General features: G+C 43.8%; 2 protein-coding genes across 7 annotated transcripts in view; one reads left to right on the forward strand and one right to left on the reverse strand.

Annotated features, from left to right (window-relative positions):
- LOC109970255 (uncharacterized) overlaps nt 1-5,573 on the reverse strand; it is an 8,770-nt gene extending 3,197 nt beyond the window's left edge. The window contains exons 1-5 of the mRNA XM_020617684.1: nt 5,283-5,573; nt 4,773-4,879; nt 3,668-3,788; nt 2,294-3,105; nt 62-383 (exon numbers count right to left, since the gene is read on the reverse strand). Coding sequence (XP_020473340.1) covers nt 62-383; nt 2,294-3,105; nt 3,668-3,788; nt 4,773-4,879; nt 5,283-5,553 — 1,633 coding nt within the window. The 5' untranslated portion in view covers nt 5,554-5,573. The remainder of the gene's footprint in view (nt 1-61; nt 384-2,293; nt 3,106-3,667; nt 3,789-4,772; nt 4,880-5,282) is intronic.
- Nucleotides 1-25,260, forward strand: part of dnaaf11 (dynein axonemal assembly factor 11) — a 40,733-nt gene that overhangs the window by 11,132 nt on the left and 4,341 nt on the right. The window contains exons 1-13 of one of the 6 annotated variants that reach the window (XM_020617709.1): nt 571-586; nt 1,934-1,988; nt 6,514-6,577; nt 6,997-7,164; nt 7,821-7,898; nt 8,287-8,459; nt 8,736-8,956; nt 10,235-10,420; nt 17,152-17,220; nt 18,023-18,088; nt 19,103-19,172; nt 21,901-21,996; nt 23,242-23,333. In XM_020617709.1, the coding sequence (XP_020473365.1) occupies nt 6,568-6,577; nt 6,997-7,164; nt 7,821-7,898; nt 8,287-8,459; nt 8,736-8,956; nt 10,235-10,420; nt 17,152-17,220; nt 18,023-18,088; nt 19,103-19,172; nt 21,901-21,996; nt 23,242-23,333 (1,229 nt within the window). In that variant the 5' untranslated portion in view covers nt 571-586; nt 1,934-1,988; nt 6,514-6,567. The other 5 variants (XM_020617711.1, XM_020617708.1, XM_020617710.1 and 2 more) reach the window with 5 other exon arrangements.

Here is a 25,260-nt window from a genome sequence, read left to right on the forward strand (position 1 = left end):
GCGCCCCCTCCGCCCCCCCCAGCCGCTGTAGCGGTGTCTCCACGTTCCGCCTGCGGTGCGCCTTCCGCGGCCGGTGGGACGTCTAGTTCCACCGTCGCTCTCTCCCCGCTGCTCCCCCGAACCACGATGGACTCGATGAGGTGCAGTTTCTTCTTCAGGTCCTCGTTCTCCTTGTGACTCCGGGTGATCTCCATCTGCAGCACCGCGTAGCCTTCGTTCACCACCTCACAGATCTCCGCCACCGCCGCTTTGGTCAGCGCGCCCATGATGACTGACAGCTGCTCGTGGATCGCCTTGCTGGTTAAGACGGCCATACCGCCGCTGGACAGGAAACAGAGCCGGGCTCTGACTCGTCCTGACGGGTCACAGGGGGGACCAGGAGGCTCGGAAACGCGCGATTAAGTCGACGATGAGTAAATGTGTTCGGACACGAAACCTGTGCGTCGCTGACCACCACAAAAGAGGACGTTTTCTTCTTCCGGTCCGCCTGCACTTCCGGGATAACACAGATTACAAAATAAAATCCTGTTATGAAAGTCTGGCTTGTCATGGGCGAGGGAGGCAGAGGGAGTCTGGAGCTAGATAGGTACAACAAAAGCTGTTCTCCACTATATTAAGAATATTTAACTTCTACCAATTCATTTAAACAGATGAAACTGTTAGAATCTTCAGATATGTGGAATAAAAACAGATTAAATATGTAGATTATATAGCCACATATAGAGACAAAAAGGTCGATTTTAAAAAGCAACGAGATCAAATAGAATATACTGTATACGGAATAGCTCTAAATGCATTAAAATAACTATTTTAGTAGTAGAACAAATTGGTCAAAAACCAAGTATATAAAATAAAACAATTGTAAAATAAATACAATAATTAAATTTAAAAATGCTAAAGTCTAAAACTTTCCTTTTTGATAAATCTTAGTCAGGTCCGGCTGGGGTGACCCCGAGCCTTCCCTTAGTTATGCTATAGGCCTAGACTGCTGGGATAAGGAAATATTTTTAAAAAGTAGACTGAAAAAATGCACTAAAACAAATGTGTAGATGTAAAAATGTTTTAAGTGAATAAGCAGTTAAAAATATAGGTGGCGAAAAAGATATATTTAAAGAATACAACTAATAAAAAGGTAAATTAAAGTAGAAATGGATTAAAAATAGAACTAATTTAAAAACAGCATATGGACTGATGGGTAAATAAGTGACTGAAGATAAAATGTGCTGCAAATTCTTTGGTTTTCAGTTTATATGGACCTATTCTGAAGTGATAGAATCTTTTAACAGTAAATATTTTGAATATTTCCCTGAACTGTGTGAAAGGGGAGCAGTGTCCGTGCGCGATGATCTTGTTCACACTGTGAATCGGGAACAAAATGGTGAGACAAAGGAACAGTGATGCACTGGCTTGGAGGGCAAATCCTCACTTCTGATTGGCTGGCGGGTGTCTGTTAAAACTAGTTGAACCCTGCTCAAGGTGTATTAACCTGCAGGTAACAACAGTCATACTTCTAGTTAACCAACATGTGACAACAAACACACTTTATTAATTTAATGTGATCTGACTAAGCAGCAGAATGAAGGGATTCAACAGTAAAAACAAGTTTCAGAGCTGCCGTGATCAGTCGATTGTTTAGTCCATCCAAAGAAAATCAGCAACTATTCTGACAGTGACTCACTTCAGTCATTGTTTAGAACAAACGTCAAACATTTTCTGGTTTTAGCTTCAAAATGTAAAGAGTTGCTGCTCTTCTTGGTCACACGCGAGAAAAGTTGATTCTGAGCTGACGTACAAAAGAGAAATACAGCAGAGGAAACAGAATTCAGTGCTTTCAAAATTTTAAAACCAAACTGTTCATTCAAAATTGCACTCTTTAAATTCCAGAAATGCACCGATTGGTGAACATTCACACGCTTCTGTCTACTCTCTACAGGATCCACTGTCAGCAGGGTGGACCACAGTGAAGGACAGCCCACCTTCTTCTGGAGGTAAGAACTGATCTGGATCAGGATGTAGTCTCACTTTGATTTTCTACCAAGGCAGTTAAGAACTTGTAAGGCCTGACAAAATTAAAACAGAACTATTAATCAGGTCGTCTATAGAAAAATCACCAGTTTCTTCTAAAACCACCTCAACGAGCCTCCGACTTGAAAGGCTCTGTGTAACTTGGAAGCTGAGTAACAGTGAGAGCAGTGTGGTCATGCTCTGTCACGGTCTGGCTGTGGCTTCGCCTAGGCCAAACCCTGGGTGCATATATTTCAGCAGGTAGTTTGTCCTTCCTGTTGTGTTAAACAGCAGCAGCTCCTTGTTCTGCCAGGTGGTGTTTCTGCTGGTGGATCCTCAGGTTCTGCTTCCCAGCGAACCTCTTCCCGCAGTGCTCGCAGGCGAATGGCCGCTCTCCAGTGTGGACGCTCTGGTGCGTCTTCAGGTGTCCTGACTGCGTAAAGCGCTTCCCACACTGAGCACAGCTGTACGGCCGTTCACCGGTGTGAACGCGCACATGAGTCTCCAGGCTCCGTGACGACGTGAAGCATTTGCCGCAGTAGCTGCAGACAAATCGCCTATCTCTGCAGTACCTGTTCAGGTCCAGTGAGTCCAGTCTGGGGCCACCGAGGCCCAACCCCAAGGGGAAACCTGCTGCATTCAAGTCGGGCACTTTGTCTAAGAGCGCCGGCCGGCGGTCTGGTTTGAGGTACGACCGATGAGGCACAGAAACCATGCTCGGCAGGCCCTGACTGGTCCACGAGGAGCACAGATCCAGCTCTGTGTCGTAGGGGAGGGAACTGATCAGAGATGTGCCCTGCTTCTGCTCAGAGGTCCCCGGTAGCGAGCCTGGACTCCCTCCAGGCCCGAGGAGGAGCGACGTCCTCGTCGGAGCATCACAGTCTGACTCAGAGGCCAAATCAAACACCACATCTGAGCTGCTCTCAGCGGACCCTGCAGGGCCTGGGGACCCTGGCGGATTGTGGGATTCTTGGTGCTCAGCTGGCTCTGACAGTCCGTTACTGCTGGGATCCCACGGCCTCACGTCGGCCACTGAGCTGGACCTCATCATGGCAGAGGATCCTTTACTGTCATCTGCTGCTGATGGCGGCACCTCCATCCCTGCACACACACACATCAATGCACACTGAGTTCAACAATGTGACAGATTCTGTGGTTAATAAGACAAAGGAGCTGTTTGACAAACACTCCTCTCAAAATGTCATTTCTATTTTTAAAATCAGACCCTAGTGTTCCCAAGAAACATGCTGAGATTTTAAAGTGTGTTGAGTCTGGTCACTGTAATGATGTTTCACATGGCTGAAACGTGCAGCTCTACAGTCAGTTTAGTACAAGCCATTCCACCTGATATACACAGTCACAGAAAGCGTCTTTGGCTGTGTTCACATCACAGACCTGAATTTTCCCTCCCAGTGCCCCAGACCTGGTGTGTCCACACCAGTGTGAACAGACCAGACCAGATCTGGGCCACCTGCGTATATGCTCCTAGACCCAATTCCTCTCCGACCTCTGACTGTGTGAGCGTTGTCAGAATGACCGGATCAGAATCCATGTGGCCGTTTTACCGTCTCCTCCTCTGCACATCATTCAGCGTTGCCCTCGGCTGTTAGTGAGTGTGGCAGTAGATTCAGTGTTGGTTCCTGAACAGTCACAGTTCTCTTACCTTCGACGTTGAGAAGCAGCTCATCGGTGGCATCGTCGCTCACCTCCTCTTTTGCTGCTTCCTCCTTTATCAAAACCACGTCCTCATCGTTTGGCTCCTCTGCAGCTGCTGACACGGTGTCCTGAGGGTAGAACACAAACTGGTTCACTCTAATACACTCACAGATGTGCTGAACACTACAATTAGCCATTTATTTTCACTGATTGTGTGCTCTAAACTAGGGCCGCAAATAACAGTACTTTGATTTTCAACTAACAGACCAATTATTTATCTAAGATGTCAGAAACGGCGATAAAGGCTGTTAGAATCTTCATATATGTCCTGTTTTGTCTGAGCAATGGTCCCAAACCCAAAGATACTCGGTTTACTGTCACATGTGACAAAGAAAAAGCATCACGTTCTCACAATTAAGCTGAAAAAAGTAAAAATATTTAGCTTAAAACATGACTATAACCTTATCAGAAAGGTTGCAGATTAATCAATTAAATGTGATGCAGCTTATTATTAAATGATTAAAACTAAGTCATACCTTCCTATCGAATTGTTTTTGTCTGACTAACGGATCAAAAGTATGAAGATATACAGTTTATCACATACAGTAAGACTAAATAAAGCAGCAAACAACTGATCATCAATAGCTGTGATAGTATTTAGTTTTCTGCTGATAAACTGAGATTAATCATCTCAACTGTACATGAAACCTTCAAAAAGCGACGCAGTACATTGCTGCAGGCTAAAAAAGTGATGCATTTAGTTGAGCTGTAAAAATAATACACAAATGTGAGTTTATGAAAACAGCATCAAACACCCTGATAGCAAACTGACAGCTGTCCAGAAAGAGGAGCAGGACTCCAGCTGCTAGATTTACTGCATAGTGCTAGTGTCATGATAGTTTAGTGTTAATAAAGGCAAAGTTACAGTGAGATGGAATAAACAATAAAAGCGTAAAACTGTGCGTAAAAAAGTCAATCCAACAAAGGTACATCACTGTTGACCTCTCCTCAGACAAAGGTGCCTAAACCTAAACCTGTACAGACAGACGTGTTGGAGCAGAGAGGACATGTTGAACTGAACCTGGACCTGTGCTGCGCTGGCGTTGTCTCACCTGTTTGGGCGCAGGGCTCATCTCTGTCGCCACCTCCACAGCAAGGACTCTTCTTTTCACATTTGCTTTTGGCTGTTTGGCGCCCACCCCAGTTGAAAAGGCACGTTCTGGGTGAAAAATCAGACGGTTACTAGAAAGGTTCCTTATGCGAGCCCGGAGCCCAGAGACCAGCAAGGGTCTTTGCTGGGTGGGTTTAACTGATCCCAGTGGGATGTATGAGGGTTTCACTGTACTTTACTGCTGTACAGAAGAATCAAGATTCTCTTATATGGCCACTTTCACTGGTGGAGGAAATATTGTGCTTCAGTAAAAGTAACAACACCACACTATGACAAAACCTTCAAAGAAAACGACCCCTCTATGAACGGCTTTCCACCGGAGTTTGGTGCAATAGCGCGCTGTGAAGGATGCGTCCCCTGAGCAGCGGCCGTGGCTCCATTCATCACACCACTCACCCTGCCACCACAATACAAACACCGGGCACACATAGTGAATCCCACCGAACCTTACCGAAATCCATCAGCCCCCCGCCGGCCTCCTCCTCCTCCGGCTCGCCGTAATCCAACATAGCGCCGTTACCCCGGTGCCCCCGGGCGATGATGGTCTCGATGAGCTCCAGCTTCCTCCTTAGCGTCTCGTTCTCCTTGTGGCTCCGGGTGATCTCCAGCTGCAACACGGCGTAGCTGTCCTCCACCAGTTCGCAGATCTCCGCCACGGCCGCTTTGGTCAGTGCCTCCATGATGGACGTCAACTGAGAATGAAACGCCTTGTAACTTGTCATCTAGAGCGAACGTAACCGACAACAACCGCCGAAACGTGAATTAAATTCAAGGCAGCAAACCAAACCGGGAGAAGACAACAGCGTACGGTCAGCGATTCACGGTGGAGTCGTCCTGGTTGAAACCGAGCAGTGAGTGACCATGTCGGTAAAACGCTGACGGATGATGCCGTGATTGTTTGTTGTCAGTCGGTTATCTCTGTGCCGTTGAACAACTTCCGTAATGCCGCTTTCAAAATAAAAGCTCAGAGTGAATTCTCAGGGCTGCCTTCGTCTACACCTCGTAAACTACATCTTTAGTTTCATACGCTCGTAAAAAGCAACAGCACGTTAACACTACTGGTTTTTCACTTTTAACCACTACAAATCTCCATAATGTAGGGCACAAGTGGAAAGTAATTAAGAACATTTACTCTAGTATTGTAGGTATCTGTACTTGAGTATTTTCAAGTTCGGCTACTTCATAATTCATTGTAAAGGCAAATATTCTAAGACTTCATTAGATGGGAAATTCATCAGCAGTATGTAAAGTGCTTTAAATTCAAAGTATATAAGGTGCTTAACATTGTCTCCACCTTTTGCCAGCTGCAACAATCAAGTGTAAAACACAAAAGTGCATCAGTTCAATAATATAATGTACATAAATGTGAGTGAATTGTGCCATTTTGCATAACGACTACAGTTTTGGTATTTTAAACGTATTTTGATGCTAATGCATAAGTAACTATTAGAATGTAGGGCTTTGACTTAACAGTATTTATATACTGTGGTATTGCTACTTTTACTGAAGTAAACAATCTGAGTACTTCTTCCACCAAATAAAAGGTTTATTTTTTTATTGCTGTGGGTTTCCAGTAATGCACATCCCAGTCATGCAATATTAACTATGTACACAAATAAAATTTGTATTATTTTAGTCAGATATTATTGTTTCGTTCTTATTAGTTATTGTATTTCCCACAGCGACCGAACGCAGCACCGAATTGGTTTCCAAAGCAACGCCTGACAACAGAGAAGATGGTTTATAGTAAGTTAGAAAAGAAAAACCAAATGTAACTAACACAATATACCGTTAACATTTCTCTGGTAATGTGTGTTTTAGTTAAAACCTTACTACATAGCAAAGTTTTTGATATGGTGAGGCCCCATGTTACATTAGCGATAACTAACTAGTAACTAGTTGAGCTGATTAGCTGACGCCACACTACTAACGTCACTGTTAGTCAGTACAATACAGCTTAGCTTCAGTTGGTGTGTATCACCAGGAAGAAAAAGATTTTTGTCCTTTGCACAACATTTTATATGGTTTAACCGCTGGTTAGCCGTGTGACTGATGACTAGGCTCTGCTTCCTCTACTGCTAATTTCAAAGTTAATGTGAAAGGTAACTGTCCGTCTGTCATGGCTGTCCAGACTGTCCTCCTTGTGTGCCTGTGTTTCCATCCAGTAACACAGGACATGGTCCGCCGGCGGGCCGAGCACAACGAGTGTGAGATATTCTCGCTGGAAGAAGTGTCTCTGCATCAGCAGGACATCGAGAGGATCGAGCACATCGACAGGTGGTGCAGGGACCTGAGGATCCTCTACCTGCAAAACAACCTCATCCCCAGGATAGGTGAGGCATCGGTGTGCGGCTCACTGTGGTTTACAAGCGCAAACATCAACTACAAATCTTGTGTTTTGTGTTTCACATTGTGCCTCTGGTATTTTGGGCGTTGAGTGAACAGGTGAAATGTAACAATACATTAGAGAGCAGTTAGATCATTTTGGGGACTTTATAAATTTACTTCAGTTTTGGCTGTTGGTGGAGGTGTAGACTAGGAACCTTCAAATGTTAGACAGAGAAGTGGATGATTCCACTTTGAATAGACTTGTGAACACACCTGAACAGTAACTTGCTCCTGCATGGACATCCATGGGTTTGTGAGATGAAATCATTGTTTTTACTATTGATCGATTTATCCTTCAAAACAGATCAAATGTAATATTTCTGATACTCAGTGCAAGCTGTTCCTGATGCGTGAAGAAAGCTAGACTGTTGAGTTTAAACAACTTTTTAACTTTAGGTTAAAACTGAAACACTGGATTTCAGAGATCTAGATGACACATGGTGGCACTGTTCTTTCAGGTGCAATGAGCCAAATTCACCCAGTTGTAATCCAGATGTCTGCTAACTAGATAATCACTAAATCAGTGTTTACTACTTCAGACTCCATGTTTGTGTTTTGTCATTTGTTTAATGTCCTATTTACAGTCCAGTTTTTCCCCTAGAAAATCTTGGTCGCTTGAAGAAACTGGAGTATTTGAACCTGGCCTTGAACAACATTGAAGTCATTGAAAACCTTGAAGGTCAGATTGCAGAACACAGACAGCTGGGAGCCTGTTAACGTTGACTGCTACTTGCACTTAGTTAAGCTGGGACCGGGGCTGCATTTAACAGGGTTATTAGCTGGTTTATTTATAGATTTTTGATTGACTTGTTTAGATGTTAATAAAAGTACAAGCCCATCACATTTTACCACAATCCAAAGAAACATCTTACACAAAGAGAATCATAAAACCCTCAGTGGACAAGGTGACGCCAGAAGCTCTTCAGTACAACATTGTTTCACTGTTTGGCTCGCCGTTAGCATCACATCACTGTTGAGTCAGTAAAAAACACACTAGGTTTTATTCAACATTTGAGTTGCGCCTGTAAATAAATAAACATGGTGTCTGTGTTGCTTCCTGTCTCCAGGCTGTGAGAGCCTCCAGAAGTTGGACCTGACCGTGAACTTTGTGGGCTGTCTGAGCAGCGTGCAGTCTCTGCAGCACAACATCCATCTGAGAGAGCTGTTCCTGGTGGGGAACCCCTGCACCGAGTTTGACGGCTACAGGCAGTATGTGGTAGCCTCTCTGCCTCAGCTCAAGGTAACGTCACCTTGACGGCCTCATACCACGGCATCCTGGTAGAATCACTGCCAGACAGCTCTGAAAAAGCAACATATAAGATGGATTTAAATGGCTAATTTCACTTTTATTCACTTGTGTTTACTTGAATGTCTGTCGAACCATCAAGTTAATTTAACTGTTGGGTAGCTAGCTGTCTGTTTAAAGCCTAGATCAACAAGAACTGTTTGGCCCTGGGTTAAAAGACATAAGAGCATCTGTGTAATGCTGCTCCCTGCTGATTGTCTGTGTCCTCAGTGGCTGGACGGGACGGAGATCAGCCGCTCGGAGAGGATTCGCGCCTGTCAGGGCCTGCAGGAGGTGACCAGGCACATCTGGGAGCAAGAGAATGAATACCTGACAAGGAGAGCTAGGGAGAAAGAAGAGGCACAGAGGAAGGCTGCAGGACAGGAGAAAGGAAATGAGGAGAGGAAGCCAGGGTTTGACAGCCGCTGGTACACTGACATCAACAACACAGTGTGAGCACTTCCTGCTGCCTCCACATGTATATGATCAAAACATTTAAGATCACTGTACCTCTGCAGCCTCAGGTTTCTTAACATAAGACCACTGTTTAAAGGCTTAACAATCCTCATCAGTGGCAGCAAGAAGAACTCATATCCTCTAAGGCACAGGGCACTTTTACATATCAGAGTCCTTCTGCTAGTCATGAGGAGTACTACGCAGTGTAAAACAGCTTGGACAGCAGGGAGATTGACACGCAGTCATGGATGGTCTAAAGGAATAAAGGCTCTAGTGTCTTCTGGATCCTCACATGGATGCTGCTGCCTCTGCCACGCAGATTTAGGTCGTTCTTGTTAAAATCTGTGTCTGTCAAGTCCTCCAGCTTTATGGAGGTGGAGCGTTCACTGGAAGTATCTGTACCACAGTGGAAAATACTCCAGTGCAAGCAGAATAACTGCATTAAAGATTAAGAAAGTGAACACATTTCAGCAAAAAAGAGTCATGAAAACAAGTCTTGTAAAATCAAAAGCTTATTATGTAACTGAGCTGTAAATATGTTCACCTACCAGCAACCATATTTATCTCATGTTGTGTCTAAAATAGTGGAGTAAAAATCTAATTCCCTTAAGTGTTTAAGAGCAGATGATGTCTGAAGTGGCCCAGATCATAAAGCGCTCTGAGGCACATGCGTGATTTTTGGCTGCATTAATAAAATGGACTTGATCTAGCGTCTCTCTGAAATGTGGCAGAGGAAAAGTAGAAAGTCTCCAAAATGAAATCACTGATAGAAAGAAGCAGAGACGACCTTCACCATCTTTCAGCAGTGGTTGGTAGGCAAAGCCACTGCCTGGAGGGTAAGAGCAACTGATCCAGGCAGCGTTCTCACCATGTGTTTGAGGTGTCTGTGGCTCAGGAGGCACAGTGGTCGTCCTTCCAACTGGAGAGTCAGCGGTTCAATTCCCGTTTTCCCTAGTCAACATGTCAAAGTGTCCTTGAGCAAGACCCCAAGTTGCTCCTGATGGACAGCGCCGCCATCAGTGTGTGAGTTGGAGGCCTCCATTCGTACCAGAGACAAATGTGTGTGTAACTTATTTGGACATTAAAAGTGATTATTATTAGAACCTCCAAACTGAACTGAAGTACAGGCCTAGAGGAGATAATTCACTGCAGCTGCTGCTTTATTTCACTTCAGGCCCTGCTGAGCTGAATTCACTGACACTGCACAGACCTGGGAAAGTTTACATTGACAAATCTCATCTTGAGTTTTTACTCAGCCTCTTCTGTCTCTGTAGTCCAGGGCAGAACCAGGAGGTGGAGGAGGACACAAAGCCGAAGACGACGAGTCCTGACCTAGACAAGGAGCAGCGGGAGAGGGAGTTCTGGCACACGCCGTGTTCATTCACCCCTGAGTCTCGTCTGGAGGCCCACCGGCACCTGCAGGAGGAGAGGAGGGCCGAGGAGAGGAGGACCAAGGAGAAGTAAGTGCTCTCCACTGTTTCTGTTTAAAATGAGGACTTTTGTTTTGGTCAAATTTGATCTGAATCTCATTAGAGCCCCTCACACCCATCAGACCTCTGCTATGAGGGGCCGTATAAGACATTATGTATTCTCGACGTTTCACACACATACATTTTCACTCTCACATGCATATATTCTCCTCACACATGCATATATTCTACTCACACATACATATATTAATTCCTCCACTGAAAGGAGAATATATGTGTGTGAGAGGAGAATATATGTATGTGAGAGGAGAATATATGTGTGTGAGAGGAGAATATATGTATGTGAGAGGAGAATATATGTGTGTGAGAGGAGAATATATGTGTGTGCGTGCATGAGTATAGTGGAAACGGAAGCAGTATAGTAGAAACGGCGGGAGATAATGCAATGTGATTGCTAAGCGCAGGTAATGCACGTAAGTTCCGACAAGCATGGACGGAGGAAATGAGGGACGAGTACTGCAGCAAGCCATTGGTGTTCTAAGAAATATTCTCGCTTCCCCCGAAACTGTAACGTCGTTGTCTTCCTCCGTTGTTCAACAAGCGACAGGCGATGTGGCCAGGGTAGCCCACAGCTCGGTGGAAAGTGAGATGAGAGAACTTTCCAGCCCTGGCAGCTCACAGGTCGGTTTTCCTGAGCAGGCAGCTACACAAGGACAAGATGCATGATTGCGACAGTCTTTTGATATCAGACTCAGAAACATTTTGGCAACTGGAGGTCCCGATCGAGGAAAAGGTAAGCAAAAAACATAAGACAAGTATAATGCTAATTTTACAGTTGCTACATTGGTGTGAAAAATACTAACAAATTGACTGAAACACACCAAACCTCATGTTAAGTCAGTCACTTGGACTAAATAAAATGGTCGTGGAATTTTAGTTTAAGACATCCTTTTTCTGTTTTATGGCAGTCATCGGGTACATAGATGGATGGCTGAGAATGGTTGGTCTGGATTCTCACCACAGGGTGTCCGTTATCTAATCTGCACATACAGTATCAAATTAGAACACCAATATATTTATTCCATTCCTCTTTGAATGATTAAATCTCAGAAACCAGCTGAGGCCTCAAGAATGATTAATGTACCCAGGCTGAAATGAGAGTGCCTCTGATAGTGAGATAATGAGAAAAGGAAAGAAGACAAGGAAGCACAAAGAGATTATTTATTCAAATGCAAAAGAACAGGCCGAAACACAGGTATCCTAAATTAGTGTTAACCATCTTGAATTCATAGCATGGATCACTGCAGTTGTTCAACTTTTACTGGTCATCTTATTCAGCTTGGGGACTGCTGATGGAAATGTCCTTCATTTAAACAACTCTCATTACGAGTGAAATAATGAAATTGGTAGTAAGACTTGAAATTACATTTACTACAAAAGTAAGCACAGAGAAGGCATGGCAGTAAAGGTTTACAGCTAAGTTCATTTGCTGTGCTGTACTGTAAGTCCTGCAGCCTAGAGAGCATAAGTGCACTTTTCAATCTCTTCATAGTTACAGCTGCACAGTGAACATTAGCTGGAGGCAGCTGAACATATAGTATATAACAAAACTCAGTACACCCCTGTACCATATCACTACAACCTTAAATGATTCAAAACTGTACCATCTTATTTTGTCTTATTTGATATGTAATAAAAAAAAAACTGGCTAAACAGACTAAATACATATGGGCCTCAACATGTCAATGTGATCATTGTGATTATTGCAACAAAAGGCAATTTACCTGTGACTGCTGCAACACAAACAATTGTGCCTGTGATTTCCAAACCATTTTCCATTCTTTATTAAAAATAGGGTGTCGTGTCCAATAACATCACTGATGACAGTGCTCAGAGTGAACCAAAACAGCAAAGTTGTGGACTATAGAATGAAAACAGTGAAGGATGCTAAAAGCCCAGCTGTAAGGAGAACTTCAGAGTCCAATGACAAACTAATTCTCATTCAAAAATATGAGCATCACCTTTCTCATTTTGCTGCCCTCATTACTGTAGCTTTAAATCTGCAATAATGGCCTTTTTCACTGCCTGGGGACTCAATATTGACATATCTTCACCTTTTAAGTTGAATTTGTGAACCTGTCAGCAAGCAGTTGCTTATTTACACACCCAGCAGTTACAGAGCATTATTGCCATTTGGAGTCACGTGTCTGGTCATCAGGTCCAATATATACAGTACTTTCTTTTAGCTCTGTTTTTGGTCTCCACCAACTCCAAAATATCTGATTCTTAATCTACGAACTGCTTGAGTATGTTCACCAGTTAGCTGCTAGCACCAAGCCTCGTCCACAAACAGTGTGTACACACAATTCTGTGCTGAAACCGTGTATACAAACAATTTATGCACAATTTTATTCAATATTCTGTATCAATATTTTCTTACCTTAATTTGTTCATACTCTGTGAACAAATTTAATACTGCCTCACCCCATGTGTATGAACAAATGATGAAGGCCTGGCTGGCTAAAAAATGCAAACACATTTTAACTGAAACTATATTAATTAAAAAGGTTTTAATAGCTAATATAATTGATTAATATAATTTAAGGCTATAATGATTAATTTACTAATGCATTGACCAAATGTAGCATATTAAATAAACATGAAATTAATGCCCTGTCATTCTGATTAATCACAGTTTTAATTGAAATAAATTAAATTTAAAAAACTGTTCTAGTTTATAAGTATATAGAGAAATGGGGGCATGGCAGCAGGCTACTTGAAAACCACTGGAATGCGCCTGTCATTTTAGAATGATTCTGATTTACACTAACATACACACAATAGAAAGAACAAAATTGGCTGGTGTCATGAATATGATGGTAATGTCTCCTGCACTTATTTTGTGCACAAGGTAAGAACATTTCTATGCGCATGTTAGTGAATAAGGTCCACTGCCTGTCTGCCGTTTGGTGTTTACAGTCTTATGCAAAAGTTTAGGCACCCCTTGATACATAACAGATTTTGGTGATTTTTTATTTGAACAGATGTTAACACAGTTTCTCTTGGAAATGGAAAAAATGCACAATATTTTCTGCAAACAGTGATGCATAGTTACTTCTTATGCCATAAATTGAACAAAAATAAAAAATAAAAACATTATTATGGCATGGTGCAAAAGTTTGGGCACCCTACACAATCAGTACTTAGTAACACCTCCTCTGGCAGATATCACAGCTTGCAAACGCTTTTCATAGCCAGCTAAAAGTCTTTCAATTCTTGTACTTGGGATCTTCTCCCATTCTTCCTTGCAAAAGGCTTCTAGTTCTGTAATATTCTTTGGTCGTCTTGCATGCACAGCTCTTTTAAGATCTACCCACAAATTTTCAATGATGTTTAAATCAGGGGACTGTGATGGCCATTCCAAAACCTTCAGCCTGCGTCTCTTGAGGTATTCCATAGTGGATTTCGAGGTATGTTTAGGATCATTGTCCTGTTGTAGAAGCCATCCTCTTTTCAGCTTCAGCTTTTTTACAGATGGTGTGATGTTTGCTTCCAGAATTTGCTGGTATTTAGTGGAATCCATTCTTCCCTCCACCCGTGCAATGTTTCCTGTGCCACTGGCTGCAACACAACCCCAGAGCATGATAGATCCACCCCCATGCTTAATAGTTGGCAAGGTGTTCTTTTCATGAAATGCTGCTCCTTTTTTTCTCCAAACATGCCTTTGCTGATTGTGTCCAAAGAGTTCTATTTTAACTTCATCAGTCCACAGCACTTGTTTCCAAAACGCATCGGGCTTCTGTAGATGTCCTGTTGCATACTTCAGACGTTGGATTTTATGATGGGGACGCAGATAAGGTTTTCTTCTGCTGACTCTTCCATGAAGGCCTTGTCTGTGCAAGCATCGCTGCACAGTGGAACGGTGCACCACCACTCCTGAGTCTGCTAAATCTTCCTGCAGGTTTTTTGCAGTCAAATGGGGGTTTTGATTTGTCTTTCTGACCAGCATACGAGCAGTTCTGTCCGAGAGTTTTCTTGGTCTTCCAGATCTCATCTTGACCTCCACAGTTCCCCTGATCTGCCATCTCTTAATTACATTTCTTACTGTGGAAACTGCAAGCTGACAACGCTTTGCTATCTTCTTGTAGCCTTCTCCTGCATTGTGGGCGTCAATAACTTTCATTTTCAGGGTCTTACACAGCTGCTTAGAGGAACCCATGGTTGCTGGGTGTCCACAAGTGTGTGCACAAGGTTTGAAGAGTCAAAGTATTTGTACAGCTTTGAAATTGGCATTTACCAATGACAGCTGTTGCTGTGCATCAGATCTAACGAGCTGATTAAGGTCTGATACCTTGTGAGAGACTTTGAGACTCTGGAACTCTTAGGGTGCCCAAACTTTTGCACCATGCCATAATAATGTTTTTATTTTTTATTTTTGTTCAATTTATGGCATAAGAAGTAACTATGCATCACTGTTTGCTGAAAATATTGTGCATTTTTTCCATTTCCAAGAGAAACTGTGTTAACATCTGTTCAAATAAAAAATCACCAAAATCTGTTATTTATCAAGGGGTGCCTAAACTTTTGCATAAGACTGTATGTGTGCGAGTAGAATATATGTATGTGTGCGAGTAGAATATATGCATGTGTGAGGAGAATATATGCATGTGAGAGTGAAAATGTATGTGTGTGAAACGTCGAGAATACATAATGTCTTATATGGCCCCTCATACTCTGCTGCAAGTGTGCGCAGACTGACTTTACTTTTAATTTGTTACACATTTATCATTAATAAAAGTACATGGGTGCAGCTGACTTCACCAAACTGTAGCTTCACCCGCCTTCAAATCTTTATTCACTGTTGCTTTTAAAAGATAGAACAAAAATTAAACGATGATTGTGGCTAAAATTAAATGTGCTAAAATTACTCATTTTCTTTTAGCTCCAAACTCTTAGTGCACAGTGCTGCATTGTGTGTTTATGTTGTGAACTGATCCATCAAACCACTCTGAAATCACATTTCCAAAATAAGAAGGGGGGGGGGGGGGGGGGGGTTTTTAATTCCCTTCACTTAAAAAAATCATCAAAACAAGGAAAAAGCCTGAAGGTTTTTCCACACAGTTTTCCGATTTTGCCACTGGGTGTCGCTGTACCACCAGCCACCCTCCAGCTGTGCCTGCCACATCTGCCGGTCGTCAGAATCAGGTTCTGGCAATTCTCGCCTCAGACCACTGTGAAGCAGTGTGTTCATGCGTCATGAGTGTGTGGAGAAAATAGGTTTTTAGGGCTTTTATGAAAAAGTGTGCATGAACACTGTCTTAAAAACACTGATACAAATTAAGGTTGAACATGACACGGTTAAGCTTCCAAACACTTGACATAAATGGAGCGTTTTCAACAGAAGCTTCTGACACAGTTTAGTTTGTAACACTGCAGGCAGTGTGACCCAGTAGTTCCTTCTAAATGGGTTGGCAGAAGTCTGGACACATTATCACTGATGTGACTGAGCATCGTATCTGCCTCCTGTGTCAGGAGGTTAACTATGTCAGTGTTTCCGCCGTCTTTCTGCCTCTCTTGGCCAACGTGCGGTTTCATCAAACAATAACTGATGGGTGAATTACACACTGTATATACTGTAGTGATTCAGTCACTGCTGCCTCTTCTCGTGTCTTATCTAACCAGATAATTCACTATGATAGCAGTGATCTTCAATGTGGTAGGCGTCACCATGACTCAGATCAAATACAGAATGCTGAGTCAGCACTCTTTTAAAACAAAGGCCAGAGACTTTCTTGTCAGTCTGAAGTGGGTCTGTGGCATTCCATCTGCAGTCCTGTGGTGATGGTTCATCACCAGGACACAGGTGAACAAGGAGCCTCCTTCTTTAAGCCTGTGGTCACCGTCACCGTCACCGTGAGCCAGTCACATGCACGTCAGGTGTGTTTGTGCGCTGTGTTTCAGGCTGCTTGGATGTGACTCAGCAAAGTATTTGTTAAAGTCTAATTCATTTTTCCCACCATGCTGCTAATTAGCGCTCACCCTAAAGGTGACCCTCTTGCCAGGTGTTAATTGGGTGTGTGTGTGTGGGTGTGTGTGTGTGTGTTGCACCTCCACCGCTCACTGTGCTTCGTCAGTCTCCCATCACACTCGCTGCCTCTGTGTGTATGAGTGCAGCGATGTCAGTCGGCAGCTGGGAGGGTTCACTCAGCATTCACACTCTGTCACGTTGCTAGTTAGCAGTCACTGACACATCACTGCAAACCACACAAACCTGTTTTTGATTCCTTTTTTGATTGTCTCATCAGTATTCACATAAATATTGAATAAAAACAAATTAAGCAGTTTGTTTCACTGCTCTCATCACATCCACACTATGCTGGAACAGTTTCCCAAGCTCTAGAGACGGTCCGTTTGGTACCAAAAAGAGTGTTGAGGTTCGATGCCCAGGCTAAGTCCACAGTCACAAGTAGACATGCTTCATTTTAAGGGTCGCAAATGAAAAGGTTGGGAACCAGTGGTGTATTTGGTAAGTCATTACAAAGAAAAGGTTTTAGGGCACAGAGGTGACATTTTAAGATCTCCTGTGTGGATTTTCATGATCCACATTTACTTCATATTTTCCTTGTTTCCTGCAAACTTGGACACATCTAAAATGTTGGTTAGAAACTGTGAAATGGTCAACTTCTCTAGAGGTGCAGTCTGCTGTATGTGCCTGTTTGTCACTCTACAGTCTGCAGTAACGTCTTGCTGTTTTCCTGCAGGGAGCAGGAGAAGAGGCCGAGGACGCTGATCACTGATGACGGACGAGTCCTGAATGTCAACGAGCCCAAGTACAAACACAGAATTCATTTAAAGGATAAGGCCGGTGATTTTGTGTCTGAACATCCCACACTACAACTATAACCAGCTATGAATTTTGTGCACTCGCCATAATCCATGTGAATCCAGAACCTGGTTTAGGATGTGCAGCTGGAACTTTCTTCCCTCAGACTCTGCACACAGTGATGTTGTTGTCAGCCTGTGGAGCTGCTTGTTGGAAACACACAGCCTCCCGTGTTTCCTAAGGAGGAAACCTGTCCCCCATTGCAGCTGACCACATCTGTTGCTCCGTTTGTTGGACTTGGACATGTGTTTAACAGTGTCTCTACATTGTAACACATACAAATGATGGCTTGGTACAATGTAACCAAGAGCCACGTTGCTAAAGAGATGTAGGTCTTTAAATGTACAGCTGAAGTGAAACGTTGCTCAGCAGAACCTGCTGCCAACACCACAGGGAACGTGTGGTTCAATACTGAAAACACATTTTGTGGTAATAGGATTAAGGTGAACTGACCCTTTAAGCAGGACATTTGAATCCTCTTTACAGTCCCAGTAAGTACGACACAGTATGAAGAGTGTGGCACAGCCTGTGCAGTAGAAAGTCCCTGGCTGTTGACAGAAATAGGTTTTGGGGGCAGGTGTCTGAGTCTCTGTGCTGCTGCAGTGGTTCAGTATCCAAAACATCAGTAAAGGTTTTGTGCATTATTATATTTGTGGAATATTATATTTAGGTACTCAGAGAGGAATTAGCTGCTGTGGAGTTGGACCAGTTCTGTGTTTATAACTGTGCGTCTGTCTGTGCGTCACCAGGTTAGATTTTTCTCTGACTGAGGATGAAGACAGCAACACGGTTGTCCTGGACCTGGCAGTGTACAGGTAGGACTGCTGAACACATCCACCCTCAGCAGCCTCAGCAGGCAAAATATCATATTATCGAATCTTTTTAGCCAGATCACCAGTTCATCACAGGATGGACATTCAGGCTTTGGCTGCTGGTTTTCCTGTATTTTCTACATTTTGAACCATAACTGAGATAAAGTACCTTATAAAACCCAGTGGGAAAATCCATCCTTGCACTCACCAGCTACACCCACTTATCCTTCAGAGGGTCACATGGAGTCATATTAGTACTTTTTAGTCACCAATAACCTGACCTGCATGTCTTGGTGACCACTGTGCCACCCAGTCAGTGGGGAAATGCCTCTTAATGCACAGACAGTGATAGATGGAAGGCCAGCCCAACACAGAGAGTCCCAGTGAGGTGCTGGGCCGCCACGTGAACCAGAACAGCTCCACTTTGGCACCGACTCTCCAAGTCTCTTGACTCTCCTGTAGGGCTGAGCACTGTTCTTCCACCAGATGTTCCCTCATGTGGTGTTTTGAAGACGGTGGTGGAGACGCCGTCTAACACGTCGCCCCAACATCTCCCATAGCTGTTCAACTAGGCTGAGACCTGGTGACTGGGAAGGCCACAGCATCTGATTCACATCATGGTCATCCTCCTCAGACCAGTCAGTGACCCCTCATGCCCTGTGGATGGGGGGGCTCTGTCATCCTGAAGGAGACCTCTCAGTTATTCAGGTGTTTCCTCTTGTGTCACCGTCTGTACATCAGTCGAAAATTTGATTGAAAGCTACAGCCACATCACGTCAAACTGCTGCTATTTTTCTTATGTCTTCCACCAGAAAAGAATTAAAATGATCATAAAATGTACCAAACTATAACTAAGTATCTTCTTTTTCTGTCATTCATGTCAGAGCAGTTTAATGTCTGAAGCACAAAATGTTTTTTATTTTTTCCACACCTGGACACATGATCCATATAGACTGCGGATACAACTGTCTGTGTGTCTTTCTATAAACTGACCTGGGACCTCCACTCCCCCCACAGACACATGGACACCTCCCTGATGGACGTGGATGTTCAGCCAACATACGCCAGAGTCACCGTCAAAGGAAAGGTACGCTGTACAGTACGCTGTGGAGCTTTGAACAGTCGGACTCGCTGACAACCTTCTGGTTAGGTAACAGTCCTTTGAAGGGCTTCCTCAGCACTGTGCCCTGCACACTGTGAACTTTCTAATAAGTACATTCATTCTGAAATTTACAGGGATATAGACCCAAATCTCGGTTGACTTCTGAAGTTTATAGGTCAGACTTTTGTGCTGATGCATTTGTGATACAAGCCTCCAGAGTATCTAAGAATATACCCCACATTTTTAAAAACAAAGAAAAATCACTGATCCTCCGTGATCCATAATTCAGCCTGTTGACTCATGACTTTGATTTTAAATTTGCTTAACAGGAAATCTTTCAGGAAAATCATATAAACCTTACTATTTTTAGAAAGTTGTTTCAGGAAAAGTTGTCAGAGCTGCAGGCTCAGTGTCGGTGTCCACACCCCCACCCTGGAAACTGTCCAGTTTAACCACAGACCGCTGCTGTCAGCCAGTCAGAGTCCTTGCCCAAGGGCACTGCGACAATAGTTAGAAAGGAAATATCTCTTACTCATGTTTCCAGACTGTGTCAACTTAAACCAGTGAGCAGCACAAGTATTCCCAGATTAACAGGTTCTTTTCTGTTTGCTGTTCTCACTGTATTGATGTGTGCATGGTATTTGTTAGTCCAGGGATTTGCTAGTTTCTAAAGCCTGCAGAAACAATTGACATGTAGCCCATTCAGTGCAGCTCTGGTTTCTCACTGTGCAGTGTTTATGTAGCTGACAAGTCAAAGATCATCTCCTGCAGACAGTAGTAGCAGCAGGCACACTGCCCAGTGTTAATATTACCCTCAGCAGAGCCAGTGCCACAGTGTTTCCCAGCTGCTTCAAAGTTTTATATGCAACCAGTCGGCCTCCCTGGTTATTTGAGAACAGTCCTTATCCCTAAATGACAAAAGCGAGCATGTCTATGGTCTTTAACACTTGAGGGTTGGAGACAGACTCCCTTTATGGCTGAAAAAAGCCAACGCTGACTGTTAGGAGACAGGGTGTGAGCTGTCTTCACCTTCTTGGTGTCCAGACATTACAGCATTAAGTTGCTGTGATGTGTAAAGGAGTGTTTGGGGCTATGCAAATTTGAGCTGTGGGGAGCATGCAGTGTGTTTTTATTAGGCATGGGTTCTGATAGCTGGTTCCAGTTGGGATCTGGTTCAGAGAACATTCGACACGCTCCAGCGCATTGTGAGTGTGAGTCTCAGAACTTCCCAGAAACTCATTTTCTCACCTCTCGGCTCTGCGGCAGTGTAAACCCACCCCCCTCCGAGATGAGATCTCTTTCTCATATTCAAACATTTTCAGCTCTCGTGTGGACATCTGTGGCTCCATTTTTGCTGCCCTGGGTGAATTGACATCGGTTCCCCTCCACTTACATCTTTGCATTGTCTGTATATGCATCTCTAAAAGTAACCTTGCGTCTGCTAAGTATTGGAATAGGTGTTGAAACAAAGTCAGTCCTTAAGGTTCAGATTTTTTATCTTTCCTCTTTCTCATTCTGAAATCTGTTTCTCTTGAATCTTTCACACACTCTTGCAGTACCCTTCCAATATAGTGATCTGTCAGTATGGATTTATCCATCTGATTACAGGCTGCTGTGGGTTCATAAAGGTGATGCTTGCTGCTGAGCCGGGAGCTGAGGGACATGTGATGGATGAAGACTCAGATTTAGGGTGAATAAAAGACTGTCCAGGGCAGGACAGAAACTCTCATTCTCCATGGTAAATCCTGACGTTGGTCAGCCAGAATGCAGGCAAATACAACCTGAGATCCACTGAGTTTCCTGCCCTAATTGGAAGGTTCAGTGTCAGCAGAAGCTGAGCAGCGTTTCTCTTGTGTCGAGCGTTCGTTTCCAGCCCTGCGTGAGATCTGCTGAAGTCTGGCCGAGGTTTATTGTGATGGGAGGCTCAGCTGTGCTCGTCATTGTAACCACAGAGTTTTACCTCCATGTACTCAGCCCCCATGTGTCCCTCAGCAGCACCGAGTGTGGAGGGTTTTAATCTCCCACAAACAGACCACAGTGACCTTTAAGTCTGATTAAACCACACATAAATCCAAGAGGTTTTTTATTCCTGTTCCTGTTTTCACCCTCCAGCAAAATAAATACAGAGCTCTGCTGGTTTTTCAGCCCTTGCTGCCAGAGTCATGAATGTCACGGCCCTGCTCTAAGCCATTAGTGTAATTATGGATGTTTGTTTTATGCCGGGGTCTGATTGGACGGGTGGTGTGATTTATGCAGAGATGCATCCACTCAGGCCTCTAAAATCCCCTCTTAATATGAACTAATTTAGAGGAGTAGAGGGCATTGACTGGAGGAGCCATCTGTGTTGTGTGTATATCACGTCAGCCTGCTCTGACAGCTGCAGGGCCTGCAGAGGATGGTGCTTACTGTTAGCGGTTCCCCTAAGTCCCCCTCAGCATCAAATAAAAGTAGATTGAAAAATGAAAAAGTCTAGTTTCATGCCCATTTTGTCCTCCCTTATGAATCATTTTGGTTTGTATGGGATTTCGCCCCAGTGATTGATTACCACCCTTCTCACTCGGAGCTATTCTGGTCACTCAGCCAAGTCTTCTCTGGAAAGTGTAGCTATAAAAAGACCCACTGATGATTAAAGTCATTTGACACGGGGACAGCGTCGGTGTCAGATAAGCGTATTAATCTTGCTAATTAAAGTTATGAATAATTTCCTGTGCAGATATTTCAGGTGGTTCTGCCTGCTGAAGTGAAGCCTGACAGCTCGACAGCCCAGAGATCCCAGACCACAGGACACCTGGTCCTCACCATGCCCAGGGTACGTACGGTCACACAGCAGCTCAGACACACAGTATCTGAGCTTGGTACGGGACAGCGCAACAGAAAAATCTGCTGGGAGTGACAGGGGTGGTCCTAAAGGCGTACACACACGAATCCTGTTCAGGGAGCCACTGATGTCACTTCAAAACTTGCTCCAGACTTTGAGGTTAAGATGCCAATCATCAACCGCAGTGTCCTTGGTACGAGTTTAGTTTGCATCTCTCCATCTGTTGTGATCAAGGCTAAAATGACTTTTTAGCACGTCAGCTTATGATCAGGTACTACTAACAGCAGAGACAGGTTCCAATCAGCCTGAACTGTACAGTGAAATTAAAAGGAGTAAAGGATTTTACATGTCATAGTTTACATGTAATGATTAGTGCTACTCATCCATGTGCTGTACTATAGTACAATTTTGAGCTATTTCCATCCTTTCCTACTCTGTTACCCTCTACTTTTACTCCGCTGCATTTATTTGATAGCTTTATTTAAACAGGTTGAAATATAATCAACAAAGTTATGATGTTCTATGATTGTGTTGTTATAGGTTAAGATATGATGTGATCAGACTTTATTGATCCCTGGGGGATTTCCACAGAATACCCAGCAGTACATAGTCAGTAAAGTTAGCCCCGCCTTTCTGCAGCAGCTGCTACATTAAATTCATGTGCACATCAATAGTTATAATCCTATAATGGACGTTGTTATTGCATCCTGCATAAACAGGACTTTTGGTACTTCATTTATTTTTGATGCTACTGTAATACTAGCACTTTTACTTAAATAAAATATGGTCTCTCAATAATGGTCTGCAGAGTGACTTGTAAACCAGGTGCTGACCTTATCATAATCTGATATATATGTCTGTAAGAGTGGGTTGTTCTCAACATTAAAACTCTTTGGGGGTTTAGTGTTGTGTCTGAAAATGTGAGTCCTGTAGGTGGCGACGTCAGCGAAGAAATGAAATCTGACCCAGCAGTCTGTGGCTTTTTTTAAAGAGAAGTTTGAGAGAAATCTCATTAAACCTGTTAAATCGTGACGTTTTCTGTGGTGACAGTGAGGACCGGGCTAAATGAAGGAGCTACTTACAGTCTCTGTGAAGAGAGACAGATGCTGCTGCTTTTGGTCCTCCACATTGCCTGTGATACATCCTGCACTAGTAAACACTTCAGAAGTACAACTGCAGAAGCTGTTTGCAAAGACCACGAGTGAACAGGCCTTCCTCCTCTGATGTGTCTTTTAGGCTGAAGGTGAAATCAAAGTGACAAAGCGCGTCCCACGCCCACCCAGAGCGCATGAGGACAGATGCAGCAGCTCACCTCAGGACAAGACAAGGTAAAGATGTTCATTACACCCACTGCTGGCCAACTGTGTCGTGAGATGGAATATTGAACAACCCAGAGCTCATGTCGCATGTGATAATGTCCCACTTGTTAAGTGCAAAGAAACCACTGAGTTATCATATTTAAATCTGTGGACTCACAGTTTAAGGTTCAAAGACCTCAAGACTTCAGTAAGATGATGACATCCTGACTGACCAAACAGATCTGAGTTACAGTGGTGTGCCTAGATCTCAGCTATTAGCATAGCGAGTTCAGTTTTCTTATTACTGATAGAAATTGAGTCCATAACTATGAAAATAATCAAGCAGGCTGCACACTACACCTTCATTCAGTATTTTCAGCCTCCAGCTCCCTCATTATCACTTGTCTGATAATGAGGTGTGAGAGGCAGAGGCTGCTCCTCTGCTGACAGTCCACAGACCTCGTTACCTGTGACATATGATGACCAGCAGGCCTTTAAAGGTAAAGGGCCACCTATTACAGGGAGCCATTTTGGAACCAGGAGGGGCTTTAGAAGAGGAGCCTGGAACTAATGAGTCGATCCATCTCTCGCAGGGAAGTGCTGACACTTGGGTTGACCTGCCTGTTACTGAGAGTGCCAGAGCTAAACTTGGACCCATCCACCTCTTCGTCACTGATACCCTGCAGATTCATTTAGTTCCCTCATAATGTCGTCAGGTACCGAAGACCTTTATGAACAGAAAAACATGCCTTTGCACTTTTTATGTCTCCGTGCCGGCAACAGCTGCAGCCAGAAGCTCAAGGTTTTTGTGTTGTCCGGCCATCCCGTTCTCATCAACATGATATCTCATACAGTCGCAGTCAGAATTATTCATCCCCGTTGCAAATTAGGTGTATTGGCAAAATTTACAAACGTTCTGCTGTCTGTAAAGAACAAATCAAGAACTCAACTAATATAACAAATGGTTTCTCCACATTTAACACAAAATGCTTTTAATGATTTTACAGTCTCAAAATGAGTCAACACCTTCATGACAATCATCTTTAGTACCTAGTACAGCACCCTTTTGCCATCACGACCTGCTGCAAACCTGATGCACAGCCAGACTCCAGCTTCTGGCAGTGGGACAGAGAAATTGTAGCCCGTTCCTCATGGGCAGTGGCCTCCGGTTCACTAGTATTTTTGGGTTTGCATGCTGCAACCTCCTCCTTCAAATCCCACCAGAGATTTTTTATGGGGTTCAAGTCAGGTGACCATGACGGCCACTCTGGAATCTTCCAGGACCTCTTCTACAGCCGAGCCTTGGTGGACTTTGAGGTATGCTTGGGATCATTGTCCTGTTGGAAGGTCCAGCTTCAGCTTCCTCACAGATGGCGTGACGCTTTCTCCTAGGATTTCCTGATACTTGAATGAATCCATCTGGCCTTCCACACTTTTCAGGTTCCCAGTGCCAGAGAAGGCAAAGCAGCCCCAGAGCACCTGGTTGCAGCCGTTGATAGCTTCCTTCTTCTGCCACGTTCAGGTAGTGCAGCCACTGTTCGTTTAACTGAACTTGCAAACTGTGCTTCCACTTTTGTATCCTTTTCCTTGTTTGTGAAAGGCCGTGATCTCTTCTCTAAATGTTTTTGACAATTCTTTTGATTTAGCCACGATTCTAACATGCAATCAAATGTGACGCTTAACAAACCTTGGAGCGAGCCAGTTCAGGTATTTGATGTGTTCTGTCTCAAGCTCACCTGGTCCATGAAGCCCTTGGCTAGTTGCACCAGGTGTGATTGAAACAGCGCCTGATCAGAGCATTCAGAGCAGTATACCGGACCCCCTGGACCCCCTGCAGTGTGCCTACCGGCCCAACAGGGCCACCTCAGACGCCATCATGGCTGCCCTCCACTATTCCCTTTCTCACCTGGAAAATGGAGACTCCTACATCAGGATACTCTTCATTGACTACAGCTCC

The sequence above is a fragment of the Monopterus albus genome, unplaced genomic scaffold (assembly GCF_001952655.1).
Source record: "Monopterus albus unplaced genomic scaffold, M_albus_1.0 scaffold193.1, whole genome shotgun sequence".
NCBI classification, from domain to species: Eukaryota; Metazoa; Chordata; class Actinopteri; order Synbranchiformes; family Synbranchidae; genus Monopterus; species Monopterus albus.